The sequence below is a fragment of the Panthera pardus genome, unplaced genomic scaffold (genome assembly GCF_024362965.1).
Source record: "Panthera pardus isolate Hobbes unplaced genomic scaffold, ASM2436296v1 HiC_scaffold_2, whole genome shotgun sequence".
NCBI lineage: Eukaryota > Metazoa > Chordata > Mammalia > Carnivora > Felidae > Panthera > Panthera pardus.
The window spans coordinates 27542042-27568655 of record NW_026526765.1 but is presented as its reverse complement, the minus strand read 5'-3'; the positions used below and the strand labels follow the sequence as shown (position 1 = coordinate 27568655).

Genomic DNA, 26614 nt, shown 5'->3' with positions numbered 1-26614 from the left:
TCCTGGATATGTTTACAAGAGTCTGGAACATTTTTAAATGTTTTATTATTTTTTTAATTTATTTTGAGAGAGAGAGAGGGAGAGCGAGCGAGAGAGCAGGAGGGGCTGAGAGAGAGGAAGAGAGAGAGAATCCCAAGCAGGCTCCACAATGTAAGCACAGAGCCTGATGTGGGGCTCAAACTCACAAACCATGAGATCGTGACCTGAGCCAAAGAGTCACACGCTTAACCGACTAAGTCACCCAGTCACCCTCTGGAACATTTCAGATGCAGGGAAGGGAGTGCCTCCCCAACTAGTAGATTAATTAAACAAACATCTGGGCACATTTGCAAGGTAGGAACAGAGGTTCTGTCATCTTCAAAAATCTACATGATGAAAAGCTCAGTGGATATGCAATACAGCAATTATACCTTTTAGTTTATCCGTCTGTCAAATACCAGCAGGTTTTAGGAAAGACACAGGGTGATTTTGCCGGGAAGGAGGACGCGATTACACATAAAGTATGTAGTAGTTTTAGGTCAACTAATGCGGCGGCCTTACGTGAGATCTGGAGAAAGTGGCCCAGATGGCAGGACTTGATTTCTAAGACCGAATGGCTACATCCCTGCTCTGAGGAAACACGAAAAGAGTGCAACCAGCCAGCAGACAGAGAAGCCCCTTACTGTCCTGATTTGCAGAGTTCAAGGACTACCTCCCTTATTTTATACTTAAACTCCACAGAGTCATCTAAAGATACTTTCACAAGTTTTTGCTTTCAAAACCAAAATGATCAGGTATCTGAAATGTGGGCTATGTATGCAGACTGTGTGTGTGTGTGTGTGTGTGTGTGTGTGTGTGTGTGTGTGTGTGTGTGTCCATCTACACACACATGCCTGGGTGGTATTTCTTCAAATACTATAGTCCCAGCAGTGATTTTATTTAGTCTGGTTGTTCCTAAGACAAACATACATAACTTTAATTAAATGCACATCTAAAAGTAGGGGAAAACATCTTGAAACAATTAGACTGTTCCATGGTAAGAGGTTTTAGGGTAATGATATCCTCCCACATCCTTACCTCCACCAGGAAAAGTGAACAGATGGGTCAAGGGAAGCCAAGCCTGACTCCATAAACACAGGCTGTAGCTATAACTCTGTGCCTTGCTCTATTTTGTTCTTTTCTGACCCAAGACAGCACCCTTCTCTTACTTGCTCCTAAATGAATTCCAGTCATTCAATTGCTTTTGCTTTTTTTTTTTTTTTAATCGCTCTTCGATCGGTTTTAGAGGGAGAAAGTTTTCAAAGTTTCTTATCTTTCCCTGATGGAAATATGCCAGAAAGAAACTGAAAGTCTGAAGAATAACCAAACCACCCTTCTGGTTATTGACCTTGGGTTAAGGAAGCTTCTGGAGAATGTCCGCCAAGATGGCTGGCTGCCTTTGCCACTTCATTCTTGGGATTTTCTGAGTCATCTGGTTCTCTAGGTACTGAAGGCTGAGTGTTTATTTAAATTGCACTGGAAGCTGGGAGAAGAGAAATGTCAGGTTGTGACGTTCACCAGGATAGTCCTTTTCTTCTTGAACCCCAACTTAATCCACTCCTAATTAATTTACCCGTGACAGATCATTAACAAAAAGAATGCTTTCTTCATGCTGAAAAGTCACGTCCACAAATGCCGACCGAATGCCTATCTTCTATGCCTGGAACTGTGAGAGAGACCAACACAACAACAACAACAATCACGTGAGCCTGGTCTTCAGGGAGCTTACTGTTGTTGTAAGGGATTCAAGTCTTCAGAAAACAAAGTTTTTGTTTCAAGCTGTAGAGACTTTTCTGATGTTGTTCTTATTCTTTCAACATGATAAAATGTATCAAGTTATAAATCAAGATTCCAGTATTTCAAAGAGAAGGAAATTTTTTTTAGATGACTGAGACCATCAGAGAGGAAGCATTCTGGACTGGACACAGAACCCGGGCAAACATAAGAGGAAGTCTGGGAGCCAACACCCCCACCACCAGTGGAAGGCAAGGGCAAGAGAACATTCAGTGAAGTAACGGCAGGGCCGGTGAGAGGGCCTTGAAAGCCCAAATCAGGACTCTAGGTGGTCAGGCAATAGGGAAACAGTGTGCATTACTGAACAAAATTACAAAATGAGTTCTTGCAAAAGCTCGCTAGAAAAGGCTTCCAGCCTAATTTGGACAGGGAGGTGTATAACCCAAAGATTAAACCCAAACACGTAGGCAGAGAATGAGACCAAGTACAGTCAAATACCTAACTTTGCAGTGTGTGACCTGGCCTTACCCTTTAGAGACACTGCAAATCACTCCATACACATCCACAAACACACGCTGGCCCAGCAACGTCCAAGGGGCCAATGGAGCCAAGAGCTTCAGAAGAGGGGACACACGATACCGGCCTGTCATGGACCCAGAACTACTCCTAGGAAATTACCGGTCTGCACGCTACCAAAGTGACGCATGTGGAAAGAACAAGACAGGAAAAGTTTCCACAGCTTGAGAAAAATCTCCAAGTGTGAGGGAGATACACATACACTCAGGCAGGAGTGCACAGATTAGACTGATCCAAATCCAGAAGTGCAGACGTCCAGAGGAGACAGGGCAGAAGCCAAGGGAACAACACTGCCTGGAGTTTCTGTTTCCACAGAGTTCTCGGCCTTGCGGGATTCCGTGATACCAAAGGGGCAGGAGGCATGGTTTCAGACCCCATGGTGCCCCCTCGTTCTGAATACTAAGACCACTAGATTTGAATGAAAATATGGAGCCAGATAGACTTAACTCCATGGTGCCTCTGAAAATTAAATTCTTATAGGCTAACACTTAGCAACTTTGATTCTAAGGAATAGTCCAAGCAGAAAAATGAAATGTTACCAGATGGTTATTTATGAAAAATCTCACACTGAAAAAATAAGTATTTCCTCTTCCTTTTTTTTATAGTCCCTCTAACTTTCTCCACAGGGGTCACCACAGCAAAACATGGTAGACTTACAAGTTCAAAGGCAAAGGCAGAACTGGTTCTGGAGTCAATGCAGGGAGAGCTGTATCATGCGAGTCTTGTCTTTATCAACTGCAAAGTGCAGGTGGTGATTTGTGTGCAACTGCTGTGTGCATTTCCACCATCAGAAGAGAAGACTGAAGTGCTGATCGGAGCTACAGCAAGAATGAACCTTGAAAACTACGCTCAGTGAAAAAAACCACACACAAGGGTTTGATGCCATTACATGAAATACCCAGAAGAGGCAAATTCAGGGAGACAGAAAGCAGATGAGTGTTTGCCAGGGGGAGGTGGCAGGAGGCTGAGGAGGGTCACTGCATACAGAGTGCAAGGTTTCCTTTTGGGATGATGAAAAATTTCCTGGACTAAATGATGAATGGCTGCACAACACTATGAATGTACTTAATGAAATGCATACTTTCAAATGGTTAAAGTGGTACAGTTATGTTGTGTATATTTTCCCACAACAAAAAAGGAGAAATCAATTGCCTGGCCCTCTACCCTACATGTGATAAATGTCTTACTAACAAAAGGTACCAATTTTTAAAAAATATTTATTTATTTTTGAGAGAGAGCAAGAGGGAGGAAGGGGTGGGGGAGGGACAGAAAGAGAGAGAATCCCAAGCAAGCTCCATGCTGTCAGCTCAGAGCCCAATGCGGGGCTCGAACTCACAAACCGTGAGATCATGACCTGAGCAGAAATCAAGAGTTGAATGCTTAACCACCACCCAGACGCCCAAAAGACTATGAAGGTGATCACAATTGTGGCTAAGCTGCTAACCTAAATTTTCTGTCTTCTTTTTAGTGAGTACAGTCTTGGACAAGCCTATCAGAAGCCTCTATCCCCCTCTCTCTGGGATGGCTATCACAGTCTGTTTTGTGCAGGCATCTGCAGAGCTGAACTGGGAGCAGAAGTCCAGAAGGCTGTACGGTGGGACAAGCAGTCTACCACCAAAAACCTCAGGACACGTTTAACACCATGACTTCTGTCACTGGGGCTCCGAAAGCACTGACTCCAAATGTGGCATCCTGGGAAAAGGGTAATTAACTCATTGGACAAATATTTTGGGAGTACCTATGTACAAGCTGAGCACTGGGGTAGATGAGCTACAAAGTAACAGTCCCTTTTGTCAAGGAAACTCCAATCGGGAGTGCAAGAGGGTTGAGAACCAAAAATCATAGAACTCTGAGTAAGCAGCTCAGGCAACAAAATATTAGCCAACAACTAAAGCCCACCAGCTATCTGGAGTCCTCACTACCAAGTCAGAACCTATGGGGATGCGGTCCTGCACCCCACACCTGAAAGACAGGCCTCTGCAAAGGTGGAAAGTCAAGCTGAGGCTGCTGATGGTGGGGAGCCCAACCCAGGGCTTTGGCGGAGAGGACAAGCCCAGTTCCTAGAGGACCTGGCCCTAATCTGAGTGAGAACACCTCCCACCTCCCTCTTCCCCTGTGTACCAACTAGCCTGCTCCCCAGATACAGCATAGGTCTGTAGGCCATCCTGTGGCTCCTCAAACAATAGAACTGGTATGTATCCTACGGGATTCAATGGGTGCCAGGGGGATGGTTTCATTGACAAAATTTGCTAAAATGTGATGCTCAATCTCAGGAAAATTTGCCTTTTCTTCTATTTATCCTTCAATCTAGAGTCCATCTAGTTTCTAGACGATAGTTCTCTCTGGTTAAACCTACATGGGATACTTTTAAAAATATTGATTCTGGGGCCTCTCCACAAAATGTTTCCAAACATGTGGGGTGGGCGTGGGAACAATATATTTTTTTTAAGTACCCCAGGTGACGCTAATGCAGGAGTTGCCAGGATTGAGAACTACTCATCCAGGAGAAGGAAAGGGAACTGGGTTTATCAGTACTTACTGTGGGCCACTGCTAACTCTTTACATATGGTATCTAGAGCTACAGGTGCCCCTTGCATAACCTCTTGGGCTTGTTCTGCCCATGAGCATTATAGGCCCTAGGAGCAGCATTCAACCTTGGAGGGACAAGTGAATGGGAACAGGCACCCCAGTTTCCTTACCCCCTTGGGTAGGGTAACTAGTTCTTGCAAGGGGCCAGAGAGCTAATATGTTAGGACTTGTGAGCCACAGACTTTGTCTTAACTATTCCAATCTGCCTTTGCAGTACAGAAGCAGCCACAATGCTAAATAAATGGATTTGATTGCATCCCAATAAAACTTTATTTACAAAGGCAGACTGCGGGCCACAGTTGGCCAACCCCTGCTCTGAGTCTAAGAAGACTCCCAGAGGTTTTCAGCAGGATTGGGTTCCAGCTGCCCACAGCAGTTACCTGTCAATAACACACCATGTAGGTTTCAGTCCTCTTCTGCATGCTCCTGGGATCAGTGGCTATAGAAACTCCCTACACTCAAATCCTTGTCTCAGAACCTGCTTCTGGAGGCACCGAACCCAACTCAGTATCTTGTTTTATATTCATAACTACCCTAGTGGTCAAATATCGTCATCTCCAATTTAAATTGAATAAATTAAGATTCAAAGATGACACAATTCGTGGCACCTGGGTGGCTCAGTCGGTCAAGCATCTGACTCTTGATTTTGGCTCAGGTCATGATCTCATACTTCATGAGATCAAGCCCCACATTGGGCTCATTCACAGAGCACGGACCCTGCTTAGAATTCTCTCTCTCCCTCTCTGCCCCTTCCAAACTCTCTTTCTCTCTCTCTCATTCTCTCAAAATAAATCAATTTTAAAAGGAGACTACACACTTCATAAGTGATGAAGTCCAGATTAGAAGTCTATTTAGCTACAAAGTCAATGACCTCTCTACAATATGACCAGAGTAAGAGCAGATACAAATAAACATAAACACACACACACACACACACACACACACACACACACACACACACACATTAAATATGTAATTTTAATTACGGTGGGCAAGATTACCATAAATGGCAAATCATAATGCAAAATTCACACTACTCATGTAATTACTGATCTACATTAAGGAAAGGGTTTTAAAAGAAGTAATAATATAAATTATAAGGTTTGAGGGTTATGAAAAAAAATACCCTCTCTTAGGCTGCTTCAAATGGAGGATAGAATTCCTTTTCCACCTATCAATGGGTTATAATCCTCATGCTATTTCTTCTCTGGTGTAATCTCCAATGGTACTTGAAAACAAATATAGCCATCCAAGGTAAAGCCCAATGTATAACTTGAAACTTGAGGAAATAGGGACCAAATTAAAATAGCATCTTCCATATTTTGACACGAGGGGTAGGAGGAGTGGGGGGGGACAGTAGTTTCACAAAGTCCCCTTAAACACACTTGTGAAGTTCCCCTATGGATCCCAGGGCTTCCAGAGAACACTCTGAGAACCCAGAACCGTTACAGTTAGAAACCAATTTTTTAGCTTACGCAGTCTTGCCCTCGCTGTCCTGCTTGGTGGCACTGGCTCCCTTCTTGCCCAGTAGGGAGGCCACCTTCTCCGCGTCTCCATTCTCCACGGCCTGTAGCAGCCGGTCATCATTCTTGTTCCACTCGTTGGTCTGTGGAGCAAAGGGGAGACGCAGAACTAGTGAACAACAGTGGCCGCAGCCATACTGACCAGCAGGACCCCCGTCCTCCCGTCACTGAAATCAAAACCTGCCCCCAGATCAGATACCTTCCCCTTCACTGTGGAGACACTCAAGAAGACCGGCTTCCCAAAAGAAAACATCAACAGTTCAATGAAACAGCAGCTGGCCAGCAAACTCTGAAATAAAGTCCCCTCTTTTCACCGACGCTGGGAAAATGAAGCAGCTTAAAAAGACCTCAAGGCCAGTTTACACATTAGCTTGTTTCTAGCTAAACCCTGACAGCTGGCTCCTCAGAATACTGGCCTTTGACCTGGTCCACAGCTCACTGGGCCCACAGTGTAGACAACCAAACTGGCCAACAGCTCAAGGTTACTCGATGGTTTATTTACACACAATTCTTCATCCGCTTTCACTGCCACCCTTTCTGGCCTGTTCACTGGCCAGATTTTCGAGCTGTATAATGATTTTAAGTAGTTGTCCAGGCTACGGCCTCTACAAAGTCTCATGAGAAACAAAACTTCTTCCTGAGCAAGCTATTAGACAACAAACAGCTTTGAGCAAAGCCTCCACCACTGATAAACCCCCAACCTCAACAGAATTAACTCTACAAACCACAGTGACAGGAAAGCCTTCATGTGTATAAAAGCTGGCTTTGACTTTTACAAAGGAAAAGAGAAGATCTCCATATAAGAGCAAATGGGCCTTGAGTATAAGACCGAGAAGTTTCACATGTGAAAAGGCAGCAGTGAGCCATTGAAGGTTTTGGAGCAGAGGAGTGAGAGAATAAAATCAGTGACTGAAGAAGAGTTATGACAGAGAGGTGTATGAGGTATACAAGATTAATGCAGGGACAAAAGATCCCGGGGGGCACATCAAAGCCCCTGGGTCACTTTGCAGGCCGGCCTGCCCTCCAGACCTCTCCTATAAACCCACTTTCTGGCCCTTCCTGTTATGGATACCAACACCCTTAAAGAGATTCCTTCTCCCTCCCCCAAACGTTCTACATTCAGCTCTACAGTTTCTCTGCTTCCTGTGGCCTCTGAAGATAAGAACCTCTAGGCATTTCATTTTAAAGGCTTTGCCACACACCATTGCATGGAGGCAGAGAGAGGAGACAGTGAGAATGTAACAGTTAACAAGAGAGAATTTTACAGGACTACACTCATCCAACTCTCGGAGCATGTTCCCAATCTCTCTGCGCTGATGGAACTGGGAAACCCAGTAGGGCTCCACCTTCTGATACAGCAAGGGTAGATCTGCAAGATGTCCCAGGTACCTCTCCACCCCAGCGTAGAGGCAGCGCCTGAGAGAAAGCCAAAGGCCATGGAGGGGTAAAGTTGACGTGTACAGGGTTTAGGTACAGAATTTACTTTGAGAGAGGCTCAGGACTGGGCCGCTCCCATTTCTCAGGATTCTCTCCTCCCCATGGCCACCACTGAGTGCAAGAACACAGGAATGAGGAGCTAGGTTTAAACAAAAATCAGAAGTCTGTCCGCTAGGCTGCACGAACTAGAATTCCAGAACTCTAGATTGATACTTCCATGCTATAGACCTCAAGTCACCCAAAACCTCTCAGTACCTCAGTTTTTCAAGGTTTTGGACCGATGACCACTGTGATTCCTAGAGCTCAAAATATGTAATCTATAAAATGCCCCCCAACCAAACTTTGCTAGAGATTTGTCTTTGCACAAAGGCAAATCAGGTTTCCTACTGCACAAGAACACAATACACAGTAAATACACTACCCTAAGCACAAGCATTTGGTGGTAGAATGGGAAGCTTTACCTAAGAACAAAATGTAGCCAACACCAAGAAACAGACTTCCTCCAAACAGCATTTTACAAGCCAAAACAAAACAAAAAATTTATAAAGTACATTCAGGACCAATGATTCCCATTTACATGACCCCCAAGGTACATTATTAGTGTTGTCTTTAAATCCTTCCCTAATTTAAACTGACCAAATTAAAACTGGATAGGGAAGATCAAAAGGATATTAAACCCCAGAGGATATGATCGAAAGTATTTAAGCAAAGAAAAGCCACATGAAAGGATTTTCCTTTTCAGTGCCACTAAGAAACTCAACTCTTGGGTAGAGAAAAATCTAGTTGTAGGGGTTCCCTAAAATTAGTTACATGTGGATATTTAGGGAGTTCAATTTCTATAGGACACAGCAAGAAAGATCCCTTCTCCCCCACCCTCTGGAGGACAAGGTCAATGGCACATTGAGGTCTAAAATACTTCTCTTTTATCTAGTTTCCCTTCACTGCAGGCCAGAAGTTACTTTTCTGTTAGAAAAGATAAGGCAAAGAGAACAAGGTTACACACACACACACACACAAAGATTTAATAAATAACCTATAACACCATTCAACCTGGATATGCTGCAGACAGGATTCATAGTAAGCAGGAGGAAGGAAACGGATGGGTGCTATATATTGGCCTTAGAGTCTGAGCCAAGAGACCAGTTCAGAACCCATCAGGAAAACAAGGGCACACCTGAAGAAGAAACTGGGGGAGAAAGTAGATCATTGGTCAGAAAATGAGGAAAGAAAGAGAGAGTTTACTCTTAAAATTCTCACACAAGTTATGCTAAGAGTGGAGACAAGAGGTATCCCAATTTGTCCTCTCTCTAAGCCAGGAATCCAGATTCTGAAAACACATTACCCAGACTGCTGGCCAGCCCTCATAAGGAGGGGATGCTAATGTGACAGAGCTCTCTAGTCCTGGGCCAGGCAGCTGGTTATATTTATGGGTAGTTCTGATATGCACAACAGGCTATATACCATGTTTCTTCCAGAAAGCATGGTTTTCAAGGTGCTATCGCTTTCCTCTCCTATACCTGCCCATGGAGATAGTCCCTATATTTTCTCCTATAAAACCATTCTACCCAGCACCACATTCCATACCAAAGATTCCATGGCCATCTGCAAAATGAAATAGAACAGATGTTTAATAAATACTTTTAATGACATTGCTCTTGAGAATCTACAAGCAAATTCTTTTCACCTGTCTCTATCCCTCTGCTGAGTGGTACTAAATTGAAACCAAGCATCAAAAGGAATCTTAAAAAGCTACCTTGGCCAATATACCGTCCAACAGTAGGGTTGGTCAGATAAATAGGTTGTGATATTGTGATATAAGAATTGTAGACTTGGTCCTTGTCCCTGATTTCTAGCACTAGAGCTTTTAAAATCCATGAATTTCCAGAGTGATAAGGGTGAAGAGTATCTTTTGTTATTCATAATAAGCTCCCCTACAGGAGTTTATGTTAATGACATCTTCAGGATGCGGGTTGGTTGCCAGGAGAATCAACCATATAAATTAGAGGGTTAGAAATTTCAGCCCCACCCCCTCCTCCAGGGAGGGGAGAGGGATTAGAGACTGAGTCAATCACCAATGGCCAATGATCTAATCCATCATTCCTACGAAGTGGAACCTCCATAAAAAGCCCTAAACCACCCTGAAACCATAGGGTTCAGGGAGCTTCCAGGGTGATGAACACAAGGAGGTGCTGGGAAGATGATCCTGGAGAGAGCAGACGCTTTTCACTTACGCACCCACACACACATCCCCTATCTTGCCCTGTGCATTTCTTCCATTTGGCGGTTCCTGATTTGTAATCCTTTGTAATAAACTGTTAATAGTAAGAAACGTACCTTTCTGAGTTCTCTGAGCTGTTCTGCAAATGATCAAACCTGAGGAGTGGGCTATGGGAACCTCCACCTCCCTGACTATGACTTTATAGCTAATTGGTCAGACGTGCAGTTGGCCCAGAAATTTCAGATGGCATCTGAAGTGGGAGCAATTTTGTGGGACTGAGTCCTTAACTGTGGGGTCTGATGCTACCTCCAGACCACTAGTGTCAGAACTGAATTGCATCACCAGACACCTAGTTGGTGCCCGAAGAGTTGGAGAATTGGTTGTGGGTATAAAGAAAACCATTTGGTGTCAGAGGTGTTTTGTGTAAGAAGTAGGGCATATGATAGGTGAAGTGTGAAATTTTACCATAACGACCCAAAGTAATTCACCCATGCTCTGGAATTGGGGAAGACTTCTAGAGACCACCACCCCACCGCCACACAAACAATACCCCACCCCCCTCACCACCTCCCACGGAAATCCCCTCCTCTAAATGGCATTTCCTCCATAGGGCAGCTTCGTGATTAGCTCTGCCTCCACACTGGGCTCCTGGTCCCCTCAGAATGGCATTTTCCACCTACGAGCGGGTTAATCCAACATTTAAAACAATGAATTAGAAAAAAAAAAACAGCGAACATCAGCTGCATCATATTTAATAAAGTTAAATGTTTTATGAAACTTTTGATTATGTATGTGTGTCCTGGGTGGTGATATAAAATAAGTATTTTTCCTGGGGAATCTCAATAAAATACATTGGATGCCACTGCTTTAGAATATTCTGTCATCCCAACCGCCTATGAAAAGGCTTCCTTCTAAAGCCTACTTCAAGCCCTGTAGGCTCGTCAACTTTTTCATGGTGACCTCTCTCTGCTTCTCTCCACCATTGTGTCCCAGAGGACCGCCTACTCAGCTGACTGAAGCCCACAGTCTAGACTTGATGAAATATTGCGTCCCGGCTTTTGTTCCAGAGCGCGGTGCGTGCTTGTTTTGTTTCCTTGTCTTCAGCTCCCTGAAGGCACTGACGACAGCCTTTATTACTCGCCCTGTCGTACCTAGCAAATGCTGGTTCTGCCGCTCATTTTAGCAGGATTTTCCTCCTCCTGATGAACATAAATCTCTCTTGACTTAGCAAATTTTTTTTTCAATTATAAAACTTTCATTCTTTTGCAAATAACTATTTAATCATGTTTCCATTTTTTTACAGGCTAATAAATCCAACTCCCTTAACTTTCCTACGCCCTTAAATCTTCTAAGGCCAATCTTCTAGTATTTTAATCACGGGTACACTTTCTCTGAATCTCTTTATAACGAAGGAGCCAGGTCTTACCAATTCATTGGCACGAATCCAGTGTCTCCCAGTCACCAGAATCACCTGGGACATGCTAACTGTGCAGATGCCCATGCCTCATCCTGGAGACTCTAATCCCAGTGATCTCTGGCACCCCTGGACTCGGGGTCAAGTGTGCTCTTTGATTCTTATTCCAAGTTTGGAGACAACCAAAACATATGCAAAGGCTACCACAGAAGCATGAAGGGAGGAGGTGAAAGAAGAGAAAAATTCTTGGCTTTTTCTTTGTAGTGCTAGGTATTTTGTTTCCAACAAAAGCTTAATCCATATTATGCTTTCCTGGGGGAGTTGCATGTGTAACTCGTGTATAAGATGAGTACGAGAATGTTAACAAAGGCATTGCTCATAATAGGCAAAAATTAAAACTAATCAAATATCCAATAATAGAAGATAAAGTACAATATAATCAAGCAACGGAATGAACTACAACTGCATGCTACAACATGGATACTAAAAACAATATTGCTGAAAGAACAAGACACAGAAGAATACAATAGCATGCCTGCATGTATATGAAGATGAAAACGGGAAAGATGGATCCATATGGTTTAGGAACGCATGCCTGGATAGTAAAACTATAAAGAAAAGCAAGGACAGGGCTACCCTAAAAGTCAGGAAAGCGCTGGGAGTGAGGATATGCCATCTGAGGAGGGAGAGACACCTGGGAGTACTTTAGGGTCCCATGCTCTAGTTCATGACCTGGTTAGTGGCTCCACAGAGGTTCCCTTGTTGTTAAACGCTACATTCTTGTTTTGTGCACTTTTCTCTATATGTAATTTATTACGCACGTACACACAGAGTTTAGAAAGAAGACCTGTGGTTCGCTTTCTGGTCAAATCAACTGCGAACCAAGTGCCTCTGGACGGTCTGTGTTCTCACTTGCTATTTCCTCCTGTCTAAAATGAAGGCAGCCAGGTGTCAAAATCTGCTTCTTTAGAAGGCCTCACAAATCCCTTGGAGAATCTGCTAAGGTTATGGACTTTCCCCAGAATAATGCACAAACACACAAGAGCTTGCATACAGTTTCATAGGGGTCTCTGACTTAAACCCCTATTCCCAGTCCATCCATTAAGCTAAGAACTCCTGGTGCAGAAAAAGAGACTGGCTTCAGATTTTAGTGTTTTTGAGTTGAAATTCGAGCTCACCACCTCCCACCTAAGTGGTCTTGAGCAGGTTATGGGCATCTGAGACTCCATTTCTTTATCTGTAAAACGGGAGGGATCCCACCTCTTTGCAAAATATCCTGAGAATTAAATATAATGTACATGAAGAGCCTGGAACACAGTAGGCACTCAAAAACTGGTGACTATTATTACTGAATTAGATCTTTCACACTGTCCGTTTATGATTCATGCTGTATGAATCTTTTAATATTTACAACTTAGGACTGATGGCCGTTACCCTTTCAGAGGCAGCTAATGCCTTCCTGCAAATTTAAATTTGCAAATTTTCTAGTACAGCCCCTAAAAATAACATTTTAAAGGGCTCTAGAGGAAACATTCACAGACATGAAATTAACTATTTTATTGAACATGGCTCAGTTTTCCAGGAGACTGTTTAAACAGATGCTATTTCAACAGAGCACATTTAAGCCACATTTGCAAGTTCAGGAAGCCATATGTTACGCTCCAGAGACATGTGTAATGTGTCAGCTATGAAGGGCAGCACGTGGGAAAGGCAGACTTTACCTTCAATGTAGGCTCCAAACATTCCTGCTAATTTATCACAAATGAGATTTTCAATGGCTGGCCTGTTAGTTTCCTATTCATCAAATCATTTCCAAATGACACTACTTGCTTAAGAGTTTTCCCTTGAAGCCTGGCCTTTGGAAGGACTTGCCTGCCTCCTGTGAGGGTGGCACACACCATGTCAACCGCATGATGGACGCTGGAGCTTTGGCAATTGACAATGTCTGCTGTTGGCCAGACATGGCATCACCTTCTTTTATTTTGGTTTAATCATTGGGAACTGGAAAACCAGTGGAAACTCAGTGGTCACAGACATCTGGCTAGTAGGCAGGTTTGAGTTTTGGAATATATCAACCCAACCAAAATAATCCAGTGGCAGAGAGCAATCTAGGAAGAGAAAGAGTTTCTTTGACTTTCTTTAGGAAGGACTCTAAAACCCTAATCATCACCAATTAGCATAGCTCCTGTTGTATGGATCTGCTTCCGCAGCCATCTGGAGGAGTCTATTTGAGAGATTATCTTTGGAAATGCTGCATTTCTCCCTCTAGTTTATGAAGTGCAGACTGTTTTGCCAATATAATCAGTAAGTCTAAGATGAAAGTTACACAAAGTAGACAGTGTTTTCACTAGGAAGTTTTCAGATTAGTACCATCCAGGAAAAAAAAAAAAAAAAAAAAAGAGCACACACCTCATATTTTAAGACAGAGGACAAGAAACCATCAAGCTTCAGGCCCAAATGATATTTTCCCGTGGTGACTATACAGAAGAACCTATAGTTGTTACATTCATTCATTCACCCAACGACTATTTATTTGGTGCTTTTTACATAGCTGCCATAGTCTTTCCAGAATTTTCCATACAGTTTATATATAGATTAACAAGAACACTATGAGAAATATGCCAACAACACAAAACAGGACAGGATGATAAAGTGAGCCACATGGTGAATCAGCACAAAAGAAAGGAGGGTCAACTTTCACCTAGGCAGACAGGGAAGGTTTTTTGACTAGGTAGTGAACTAGACCTTGCGATGAGTAATATTTAGGTTAATGAAGAGAAGACACAACAACTGAAAAATACAAGATATATTTAGTAAACAGGGAGTTAGTCCAAGAGAGGCCTTAGAGTTTACGGAAAACCAAGAAAATTACCAATACATCATGAAATAAACATTGGACCATTTTTTTTTTAATTTTTTTTTAATGTTTTATTTATTTTTGAGACAGGGAGAGACAGAGCATGAACAGGGGAGGGTCAGAGAGAGGGAGACACAGAATCTGAAACAGGCTCCAGGCTCTAAGCTGTCAGCACAGAGTCCGACGCGGGGCTCAAACTCACGGACCGCGAGATCATGACCTGAGCCGAAGTCGGCCGCTTAACCGACTGAGCCACCCAGGTGCCCCAAACATTGGACCATTTTAACGAGACCAGAAGTTTCATAAAGGGCTTTCCATTAATGTTGCTTCAGACCAATACTTAAGAAGTTCATTTAAAATGAGTTCCCCTCTCCCTACATCTTTATTTCAGATTATTCACATGTGCAGGTTACACGGTCTCTGGCATTCACCCTGACATCCATCACCTTCCCCTTAATGGACTATGTCCGTGATTCCTGAAGTCTTTCCACGTAAACACTAAATTTTGTGTCATGGACATAATACATAATTATTAACACCTCCATCCAGAAACAGGCTGGTCTCGCTGCCCCTCCCACTCCACGAAGATACCCTACTCATTTTTCCCCTTGCCCATTGCTCTCCCTGGCCACCTGGACCAGGTTAGCTCCCCTTGTTAGGCTCTCTCATGCTTCTCGTCCATAGCACTTGACACAATTGTAACTAAATAGTATTTCTGAAGTATTTTTAAAGGTCTGTGGACCTCCCACTGGACTAGGAGTTCCAGGATATGGCCAATGGCCAGCATCTGCCTTGTTCACCACTAAACCCCTGGACTCTTGCCCACTGTCTGCCAGATGGTAGGGGCTCAATTCAGAGCTGTTCGTTGAACAGCTTTGTTTTCTTCCTACTTCTTGGGAGCCACTGTTGATTAAACCCTTCTCTACTGATGTCTTTGTCTCAATCTACAAATGTACTTAAAGTCTCCATAATCTTACCAAATTCCTTTCTTGGACCAACGTTAAAACATTACGTTTAAAAATCTTGTCACAAGAGGTAAAAGCAGTCCCATGGGGGCAGAGGTAAGTCTGGGAATAGGTCAAACCAACTTCACCCCTCAGGGGGAAAAAAATGATTCCAACCAATTCAATGGAATTGAAGCATTCATTTATTTAGTGTCTGAAGTGGGGGAGGGGACAGATACTCTGGGAAGTGTAGGGTTAAAAAGATGGCTATGAAGCCAGCTCAGCCCTTAGGGAGTTCACAACTGCTGAGAGCAGAAACACATCCAATAAATACTTAACATTGTTGCTTGTCAGTGCTAAACCAGTGCAATGAACCAAGACCTATGAAAGCCCAGTGAGGATATGATTACTACTAAAAAATAGCTAACAATGTCCTAGGAACCATACTACATTGTAACTTAATCTTAAACAATAATCCTATGAGATATGCACTATTAGTCCATTTTACAGATGAGGAAACAGGCACAGAGGTTAGGAAATGTGTAAAGTTACTCAATATACAGTACAGTTGGGTTCTCTCAGGAGGAGAAAGCTTAAGCAGTTCAATTTAAAGGAAAATGGAGGAACTTTTCAGGATGGACAAGATTTCAGTGTTGATAGTCTGAGGGAAGCCAAGGAGCCAGCGGAGACAGAATGAAGAAAATAAGGGGTGAGTAGTGGAACTGAAGATTCAGCCAGGCAGAAGGCTGATCTTTGTAAACCAGTCACGTTCTGCTTCTGAGCAGTAAAAGAGGAAGAGGAGGGCACACAGAGATACGGTGGGAGACAGGAAGTCAGTTTGTGTTTTATGCCTTCTGTTTTCTTGGGAAAGCAAGGGTACAGTGCAGGGTCCATGGTGGTCTCAGAAGCTTGAACAATGTTCCCAACAGCTCCAGGGGGAAATGAGAAAGGAAACCCACTTGAAATGAGTAAAGGGGTTTTCAAGCAGTCCCAGAAATCCAGACAAAAGTAGGAATTGTTAATTCCATGTGCAAATCATTTGGTAGTGCTGTGTGATTTTTCACTGGAAGCACTGGGAAGGATGGGAGTAAGGGGTAGTCAGCTTGATGGCTGGAAACCGGAAAGACAGGTAAAGCAGACATTCTGAGATCAAGAGCATGGTAGGTGCCGATGAGCAGGTATTTGAAATGACTGTGGGATCAGGGATAGGAAGGAGGTCTAGGACACAGTCCTATATATCAGAAGCAGGTTGTTAGAGGGGTCATTTGTATGACTGTTAGAGTGATGACAGAAAGGAAAAACTGAAGCTGTGAACCCAAATCCTGGAGAAATATCAGGAAGCAACCTAGAAGTCCCCAAATGATAGCGGAGAAAACGAGAGGAAAGTGACCCAGCATGGCCAAACAGCAGGGACAGTCAACCAAGAAAAGAGTCATGACATTAGAGAACAAATGGGCCAAGCCTTACAAATGCCTTCTTGTGATTTGCTGTCAACTATGCGCTCTTTCCTTCCAGGTGCCATAAAGAACTGACTCAGGTCACTATACTCACCTACACTGGGTTGGATAGTGCCCTCACAATATTCATGCCCTCCCTGAACTTCAGAATGCAGCCCTGTTTTTAAATAAGGTCTTTGCATGTGTAATCAAGTTAAGATGAGGTCATACTGGGTTAGAGTGGGTCCCAAGTCTGGTGAAAGGCCTCCTTATAAGGAGAGAGAGAGATGAAGACACGGAAACAGGACAGAAGGCCATGTGATGACAGAAGCACAAACTGGAGTTTGCTGCCATTAACCAAGGATGATGGGCAACTGCCAGGGGCCAGAAGAGGCAAGGAAGGGTTCTTCTCTAAGCCTCTGGAGGGAGTACAGCCCTGCCACCACCTTGGTTTTGGACATCCAGCCTCTAGATCTGTGAGAGAATACATTTCTCATCGTTATTTTAAGCCAGCAAAGAAATTAATAAACTATCCCTGGAGGTAGGTATTATTATCCTCGTTTAACTGCCAAGGAAACTGAGGTCCAGAAAGTAGAAGGATTTCACCCAAAGTGACAAGGCCAGAAAGAAGAAGAGTCAAAATTCAAACTCCAGACCTTCGGGCCCTTTCTACTTCAGTCCTGCCCCTCTCGTCCCTTCCCCCGACCCATGGATGTGCACCACCACTGAGGAAGACCGGGCAGAACACAGAGCACAGCGTGGTGGGCCACATGGGCCAGAGGGCAAAACTGGTGGCACTGACACGAAGAGCTCAGGGCTCTAAGTCCCTATTAAATGCAGGAACCACACCTAAAGCAGACTCATGATTATACACGAAACATACAGTCCTACAAAAGCATTTAAAGCATGATTATTTACTTTTGCAACCATGTTCACAGAACAGTGAACTTCCTTGTACAGTAAGCTCTTTTATAATTTTAATACAGTTTATTATATAATTATATAATTTATATGTGTGTGTGTGTGTATGTGTGTGTATTATACACGCGCATAAATGAGATTTGATTTACTGAAAGATATATTCATTGCTTAAAGGGAGGTACATGTGTCACAATGATCATCTCAAGGCCTGAGCAAGGCTTTCCTTGCACAGGGGATGCTTGGAGACATGTGTGGCTAGAATTCAAGCACACACCGTAAGTACTTTTGGCATGTATTTGAGTTTGATAAGCAGACACAATCCCTGAGCTTTGCTCTCTAGCCAAGTGGAACAAGACAGATTCCACACGAAGTATCCAGATGAAATGATTTCATACACAAAGTCTTAAGTCAAATGCTTAGGTGCTCTTTAAGTGTCTAAATGGTCAGAGCAGAGGATCAGGGTGGCCTCTCGCCCTGATCACGCCCAGGCATCATGCCTACCTGGCTGCACATCGGAATCACCCAGGTATGAATGCAAACTTTAAAACTTCCCTATGTGATTCTGTTCAGCCAGAATGATTTCTCCCTTGACGACAATAAAGATCACAAACCAACCTGGTATTAACCAAGCTTGTATCTGCTAAAACACTAAACTAGACAGTTCAGTGAATCAACATTCAGACCTTACTGGACATAAAGACTTAATAAGCACCAACAGGCAATCAAAGATGCCCCATGGAGAGACAGGGCCTGAACCAAGCTCCCTGCAACCTCCTTCAGATGAGCCCCTCATCTTGATGCCCCTGCCTTGGTTAGTGGTGTGGTCATCCCAGATGTAAGCCCTGGCTCTCTTCTCCTCTCCCTCCGTCTCTGCAGTCAATTGGCTGTTGATGATGTCTCCCTGGTTCCCTTGCATTAACCTGCTTTCCATTCCTACAGTTAATATCTTTATTTAATCCAGTTCAGTTCAACACCTTTTTGGTTTCTACTTTTTCCAGGCATCGTGCTAGATGCTTTGGGCTCTCCTCTTTACCAAGCTCCTGGGGCGCACTAAAAGGTATAGAGACTTAGAGCATCAGGAGAGAGGTTCTGACATTAATCACTGTTCATCAGAGACACTTCAACAGCCTCTTCCCCCTCCCCCCCCCCTTTTCCTGTTTTCCTTAGGACTGTTCGTAAGTTCAGAAGATTATCCTGCTATTGAGGTGGCCCCACAGATTTTGAGTTAATAGAAAGTACTGGATCAAAGTTTGAGAGCAGGAGTGAAGCAAGGTCGTTCTTGAATAAGTTCCCAGCAGAATACTATAAAAAGAAAATGAACTTTTTAATAGTCTTAATTTTTTTTTTAATTTCAGTTTAGAAACATTAGCTATTGGTATTTTTAATAAACCATTTGTCTTTCTAATTGGAGGCAGTAAATGTTCACATTTGAATTTGATTTTGGTTCAGGTTATGATCTGACTGGAGTTCAAGCCCCAAGATGCTGTCAGTGTGGAGCCTGCTTGGGATTGTCTCTCTCTCCCTCTCTGTGCATGTGTGTTGTCTCTCAAAATAAATAAACTTTAATTAAAAAAAAAAAGATAATTAAGGGAGGGGCGCCTGGGTGGCTCAGTCGGTGAAGCGTCCGACTTCTGCTCAGGTCACGATCTCCCTCCCAGTTTGGGAGTTCGAGTCCCGCGTCGGGCTCTGTGCTGACAACTCAGAGCATGGAGCCTGCTTTGGATTCTGTGTCTGTCTCCCTCTCTCTCTCTGTCCCTCCCCTGTTCATGCTCTCTCTCTCGAAAATAAACACTAAAATAAATACATAAAAATTAACAAAGATAAGGGAGATTTTGTTGATTTAATTTACCTATTTCCCTGCTAACTGTGGAAAACAGATTACCAATGCTAATTCTTTGAGGTGGTATCCACGTCCCATCTCCTTGACTCTGAGCTGATTTGCCTGTCACAGAATGTGGCGAAGATGACGCTCTTTGACTCTCAATGAAAAGGTCAGAAAATGTCGTACAACTTCCATCAGGTTTTCTAGGAATCATCACTCTCTGCCGATCGTCATGCTAGGAGCAGGCAAACCCATGTACAGGTGTCCCAGGGTGAGTGCACACCATCTGACCTTCTCAGCCCCTTTTCTGCCATAGATGTGAACGAAGAAGTGTCCATCCAGATGACTCTAGCCTCCAAGCTGCGAGGGACCTGCAGGCTTCAACCCTCCCAACTGAGTCCCTGACATCTTAAAGTACCGACAGCCATCACTGCCAGTCCTACTGCATCCCGTCCAAACACTTGACCCATCACCTATGAGCATAACACAAAGGATATTTTATACCACCAAATTCCAGGTCGTTTGTGATACAGCAATAGTAAGTAGTAACTGAGACCATCTTTGTCCAATATTCTTTCAATTCAAGTAGAAGGCAGCTATTTATATGCCATCCAAGCTGTGTTGTACCGAAATTGTGGTTTAATGCTTAGGAAAGCTTTTGAACTCTTGTCCCGGTTCTTTAGTTCTCTTTTAAGTTCTAGTTTAACTACACTTTTGCTCCTACAAGTTTAAGGATGTGAAATAAGTCCTTTTCCTACATTGGAGATACTTGGCTATGTATTTGGTCGCCCACATTCTTTCCTATGTAGAAAGCGGGCTAATAAAACATGACTCTCAAATTTAGTGATTATTCAAACCCTGCTCTGGTACAGAGGCAGTCTTAGGAGTTGCATTTTTTTTTTTTTTTGATATATATTTTTGAGAGAGAGAGAAAGAGCATGAGCAGGGGAAGGCCAGAGAGAGAGAGGGAGACACAGAATCCAAAGCATGCTCCAGGCTCTGAGCTGTCAGCATAGATAGAGCCTGATGGTGGGCTCCAACTAGTGAACTGTGAGATCGTGACCTGAGCCGAAGTCAGACGCTTCACAGACTGAGCCACCCAGCACCCCTTGGAGTTTTTATGAACAGGTTAAAGTTCTCCAAAATCAGGATGCTGATTTGAGGGAACAAGGTCCACATTTGATTTGTACTGCTCTTTTATATTCAGATTTATATAAATATAAATGCTTATTTCTATAGATTACAGCAGATTCACATTTTACATATTTGTTTAAAAATGTTTAAATGAAGAGGGGCACCTGGATGGCTCAGTTGGTTAAGCTTCCAACTCTTGGTTTCAGCTCAGGTCATGATCTCACAGTTTGTGAGTTTGAGCCCTGAGTCAGGCTTGAGCTTCTCTCTCCTCCTCTCTCTGCCCTTCCCCCACTTGTTCGTTCTCTCTCTCTCTCTCTCTCTCTCAAAATAAAATAAAAACTTAAAATGAAGAAAACTATTTGGTGCCCAGTGTATCTGCAAAGTTAATGAGCATGAAGGACGGAGAATCAATGCAGACCAGGGAAGCAGGGAGCTGCGGCTCAGAAGTCCCGCCTTTCGTTCTCCTTTCTTTAGTAATCTACTACAACAGAAAACGCTGTGTAGTGGCACCTTTCGCTGTGTGATTTCACCCAAGCCAACTCACCATGCCGGACTCACTTGCCCATCCAGAAAACAGGAATAATGTTTGTCTGTTTGTTTAACCTGATAAAGAGGGAGAGTAAGCTATATTTTGTTTTGTTTTTATTTTTTACTTAAAAAATGTGGGGCACCTGGGTGGCTCAGGCAGTTGAACGTCTGACTTCAGCTCTGGTTATGATCTCATGGTTCTTGGGTTTGAGTCTTGCACTGGGCTCTCTGCTGTCAGCACAGAGCCTGCTTCGGATCCTCTGTCCCCCCCTCTGTCTCTGTGCCTGCCCCCCCACAAAATATACATTAAAAAAATGTATACCCCCTTTACTCATTGGGGGTGGGAGAAATGGCTAAAGGGGGTATACACTTTTTAAGCAGAAAATCATTAACTCTTAACTGGCCTTTCTGCTTCCAGTTGCCCCCACTTCCTTTCTCCCATGTCAACTTCCCTGCTGGTTACTCCTGCCTACCACTCTAGCTCACTTTCCTATGCAAAATCATCTATGGCTGTCCACGGCCAACAAGAGACCCCATATTCTTTAGTGCCCCTCCCCCTGGCCACCTCCCCCAAACACACACATGCACAATTGAAGGCTCTTCTTAATCTAGCACAAACCTTAAACTCCACTCTGCCCACCTCTTCCTCTGGCCTCTGCCACACCCCACACTAAAGCTTGGAGCTCTGGCCAAGCTCTTGGCTCCAGAATTCAAGATATTCTTTCCTCTTCTAACGTTGTAACTACTCGAGTAATTTTTCCTCTCATTTTTATCTTGCCATCGCTCTGCTAACAAGGCTGAACGTTGTTCCATGCCCTTCACTTTAACAAAGTTTAACATTAGCATTCAAAGTATGTGGTTTTCCCATTTTACGTCTTCTTACAGAGAGGCAATATAGCAGGGCCAAGAGCTTACATTCTGAGTGTCTGGGTCCAAATCCTAGCTCTACAAGTTATTAGCTGTGTAACCCTGGGGAAGGTATTTATTTTTGTTCATCTCCATTTCCTCATTTGTACAATAGGAGATAACAGCACATTTAAAAATGTTTGGCTCTCTTAACAGTTCATACTTGATGGCAGAAATTTTCATATTCTTCCATAATGACCCTCCTAATAAATATCTGGATACTTTTTAATGACTCGATACATTAAATTAGAACTTTCTAGGGGCGCCTGGGTGGCTCAGTCAGTGGAGTGTCTGACTCTTGATTTCAGCTCAGGTCATGATCCTAGGGCCACGGGATCAAGCCCCACATCAGGCTCCACGCTTAGCGTGGAGCCTGCTTAAGATTCTCTTTCTCCCTCTGCCCCTCTCCCCAATTTGCACTCTCTAAAATAAACAAATTTAAAAAAATAAAAGTAAAAAATTAAAAGTAAATAAAATAGAACTTTCTCCAACTTGGAGGGGAACTTCCAGTGTTCCAACTCATCATTACCATTCCAAATTTCTAAAGCAACTTAAATAATCAAAATACTATACACATCTAAGCACACGTCTAATGTTATCAGAGGTTAATTTTAAGTAGTCTGGATATTTTAATATATTTGAGGCAAGAGACACCACTGATTTATTTATGCCAAAACTCATAGTTCTCAAGAAAGGGCATATCTGTTATAGCCTTTCTACACTCCAATAATAGCAAACCCAAAATAAACTCCAATATCCACCCACAGGGGAAAAAATTTGGTTCCAAGAAATTATTTCTGCCTGACATCTAAAGGCAGAGGGCAGCGTTTTTTAAGAGCACAAGATGAGGGGCTGTGATGTTTATCATCAGTCTGATTTTGCTGATGGCTGTCTTGCACTGTTATCTCCCCAGTCCCTGGAAGACAGAGGGCCCCAAAAGAAAGCCCAAGAATGCTTAACTCTGTTACTGCACACTTCTTAGACCAACAGAGAAGCCAAAACCGAGGACACAAGCAAATACAGAGAACTTTGGAAAACTCATCAATGTTCCTATTTGTGAAGCCTCATTCATTTTCCTTTTGGAGCCCACAAGGGATTCCCCCAAAATGTCTTGCCTTAGAATTTTATGATGGACATAGATGCCAAGTGAACACACAGAAAATTCACTAAAAGGGAGAAAATTTAGTTAAGCATATTATATGGAACTCTAATACATCTTCTTAGGCTATGGATTTGGACTTTAACATATATGTCAGGGATCTGCAGTCTAAACACACATTCAAAATTATTAGGGTGCATGGGTGGCTCCGTTGGTTAAGCATGCAACTCTTGGTTTCAGCCCAGGTCATGATCTCATGGTTCATGAGTTCAAACCCTGCATCAGGCTCTACACTGATGGTGCAGAGCCTGCTTGGGCTTCTCTCTCTCCCTCTCTCTCCTCCCCTCCCCTGCTTGCCCTATCTCTCTCTTAAAATAAATAAACTTAAAAAAAATTTTAAACACACACTTAAAATGAATTAGTTCTTTTATTATTAAAACAATACAATAATAATAATAAAAACATGGATGCTTTGGAAATTTTGAAGCTCCATTTTCCAGGACACGTTATGTACAGCTTATTACCACTTAGAAATAAGTTCTACTAAAAGTCATTTGGTGTACCCATCTACTGCTGTCCCATAGACTCTGAGTTCAAGGGCAGGGACTGTGGTCTTTACATCTGCATCCTTGGCACCTAGCACAAGGGCTGACGTGGCCAGTGACGAATAAATGTTTGTCAAGGGAATGAATGTTTGCCTGAGTAAAAGACACCAGCAAAGCACTGAATTTTTTCAAATAATGTTGCCGGTAAAAATATTAAGGAAGTAGCCAGCCCTCGTGGTTCCCCCAAGATAGTCTTCCCTCTTCTCCACTACAACTATTTGAATATTATCTTGACATTTTCATCTTGCCACCTACCCACACTGCTAGGCATCAGCTGGTTCCCTTCCAGCTATTCGAACAAATCCAAACTCCTTACACTATCAGATCTCCAACCTCAGTCCCACTTTTCGAAATGCGGTATAATATAGTGCTTTAACGCACGGACCCAGAAACCAGACTGCCTGCATTCATAGCCCAGTTCCACCAGTGAGAGCTTGGCCAAATGACTTAATTCCTGTGTGCCTCAATTGTAAGATGAGAAATCCTACGACTAACCTCTCTCGTAGAGTTGTGAGAGTTGAATGAACCAAATATTTGCGAAATATTTAGAACAGTGTCTGGCACATAGTAAGCATTCAGTGAGTGTGAGCTAATGTGGTTATTATTCACACTCCTGAGGGAATGCCCATTCTGTTAGTTTGCACAGTGGGTCTTTTCCTCTCGGATTGGCTGATGTTCACATCCACTATGTACACCCACGGGCAAGCCCCGGTTTGCTGAGTGGCTACGGCACAGATGAGACGCACTGCAGACTGTATGCACATCCAGGAGATCCAGCTGCAACTATCCTCTGAGCCAAGCGACTAAAGTGGTTTGGACCCCGGGAAAATTCATCAATGTCTTAATATCTTGAACGATTTATCGGTGTCCCATTAAAATGAACTGCAGACTATAAAATTAATGGAAAGTTTGTATCTGCACAGGAAACCATGGAAAGATGATATCCACAAGCCAGAAACTTTGGGGAATTTCTTGTAGTTTTAGGTCAGATGGGACAAGTTTGAAGAAAGGCCAAATAGACCAAGGACAAGGACAAGCTGTCACTTACCCTCCAGGAAAATGCCCGGAAGATATCCCAACAAAACTCCATACACCTAACTCAGACAGCAAACAGTAATGGTGAGGGTCGGTCACTATGAAGTGCGTCACATGCCGAGAGGACGATGGAAAACCATGAGAGACCAGCCGTGCAGGCACGTGTGGCCAGTGCCTAAGGAAAGCAACTGCGCCCGGCCAAGAAGGGGACACTGCCCCAGTGAATTCGAGGCTGCCATTCACTCACTGAACTCTGGCACAGACAACTGCCCACTGCCAAAAGTCCCACTCAGACTTACACCCTCCTCAGGCTACCAGACTTCTGGAATGGCAAAATGGAGATTGACAAAGGCAGATTTCCCTTCTGCTTCCCCGCAGCCCCCCCCCCCCCCAACCTTTTTTTGGTCAGAAATATTTGAATAGGAATCTTAAAATATCTGATAGAAACCATCTCTTTCCTCAGTTCCCAATGATCACAGCCTTCTCCTCTATAAATATTAGCTGAGAGAAACAGCACAGGCCCTAAGAAAAGCTCCCGCAGTCCAAAGGAAGAGAACGTCTTTGAGAATCAGAGCACATTTATTCCTGTAACAGAATTGGTCTTTACGAAACCAGAGAGGTTTCCTAATGTGTGCTTTCAGCTAGATTCGGGAGAAAAATAAGTCTATGAAACTTCTCTATAGAACAGTCTGGAATCAAAGACGACTACATGGAGATGCCAAATTTAAAATGTGTTGGAAACGGTGAAGAGAAGACTGAGGAATCTAGGAAACTTGAAATTAAAGTAAAAGACAAATTTGACTCAAAGGAAAAGAAAAAAGACAGTAAGAAGGAGAGGAAAAAAGATATAAAAAAAAAGGGATCCAAGCAACTTAATACATGATGTAGAAATCTGAGCAAAATTAAGAAATAATAAAAGCAAACTACTATGAAATAAAGAAAAGCTTAACTATAAAGTTAAATGAGTCTCTAAGTAGCAGCTAGAATTAGTGAGGGGGGGAGCGGGAGAGAAGAGACCAGCATCTCTAGACACATTTTGTCCCTATTTTTTTAATTTGAAGGATAGAGAAAAAAACTCTATTGCCATCCAGATAGAAAACAGGTTATTTTCAAAGGCTCCCCAAGTCAGGCCGCTCACATTTCTCCAAAACTTTAAATACCAGAAAACAATGGGCTACCGCCATCAGATTTCTGAGAGGAATCAAGCGACATACAGAATTTTATCTGACCAACAGTCCTTTGGCTGTGCGGAAAACATGAACACGTTCTCAAACACGCAGGAACCCAATATGCCTTTACTTAAATCCTCCTGTAAGACTTTTCAAAGACACGGTCCGATTAACTAAGACATCGATAAAATAAGAACACAAGAATCTAGAAATTTTGGTTGATACACATTACATAGCAAAGAGAAAAGTCGTTGATGTGGCTATCAAACAATGAAGATGTAAAATACACACTTGGACCTGGAAAACAAGAATGCAAGGTTGACTGCTGTCGTTCTATACTAAATATTTATTTGTTTATTTAAGATTGAGAGAGAGCACAGCAAGAGGGGCAGAGGGGGACAGACAGGAACCCCAGGCAGGCTCCATGCTCAGCACGGAGCCGAACGTTGTGCCCAATCCCACGAACCTGGGATCGTGACCTGGGCCGAAATTAAGAGTCAGGCACTCAACCGACTGAGCCATCCAGGCGCCCCTCAACTAAACTTTTACACTCCAAGTTTCAAAACGTAAGACCCCATATGTTCCTCCAATACAGTGTCCTTACATAAACACTCTGCTGGGAGGTGGTGATCCCCTTGGAATGAATGAC

At 43.2% G+C, this 26614-nt stretch overlaps 1 protein-coding gene across 5 annotated transcripts in view; it reads right to left on the bottom strand.

Annotated features, from left to right (window-relative positions):
* The window catches only part of RAI14 (retinoic acid induced 14), a 144005-nt gene that overhangs the window by 51407 nt on the left and 65984 nt on the right, over positions 1–26614 (bottom strand). For 3 of the 5 annotated variants that reach the window (XM_019450679.2, XM_019450680.2, XM_053906914.1), the window contains one exon: positions 6393–6523. In XM_019450679.2, coding sequence (XP_019306224.2) covers positions 6393–6523 — 131 coding nt within the window. Of the gene's footprint in view, positions 1–6392; positions 6524–6639; positions 6807–26614 lie in introns of those variants that run through there. The other 2 variants (XM_019450677.2, XM_019450682.2) reach the window with 2 other exon arrangements.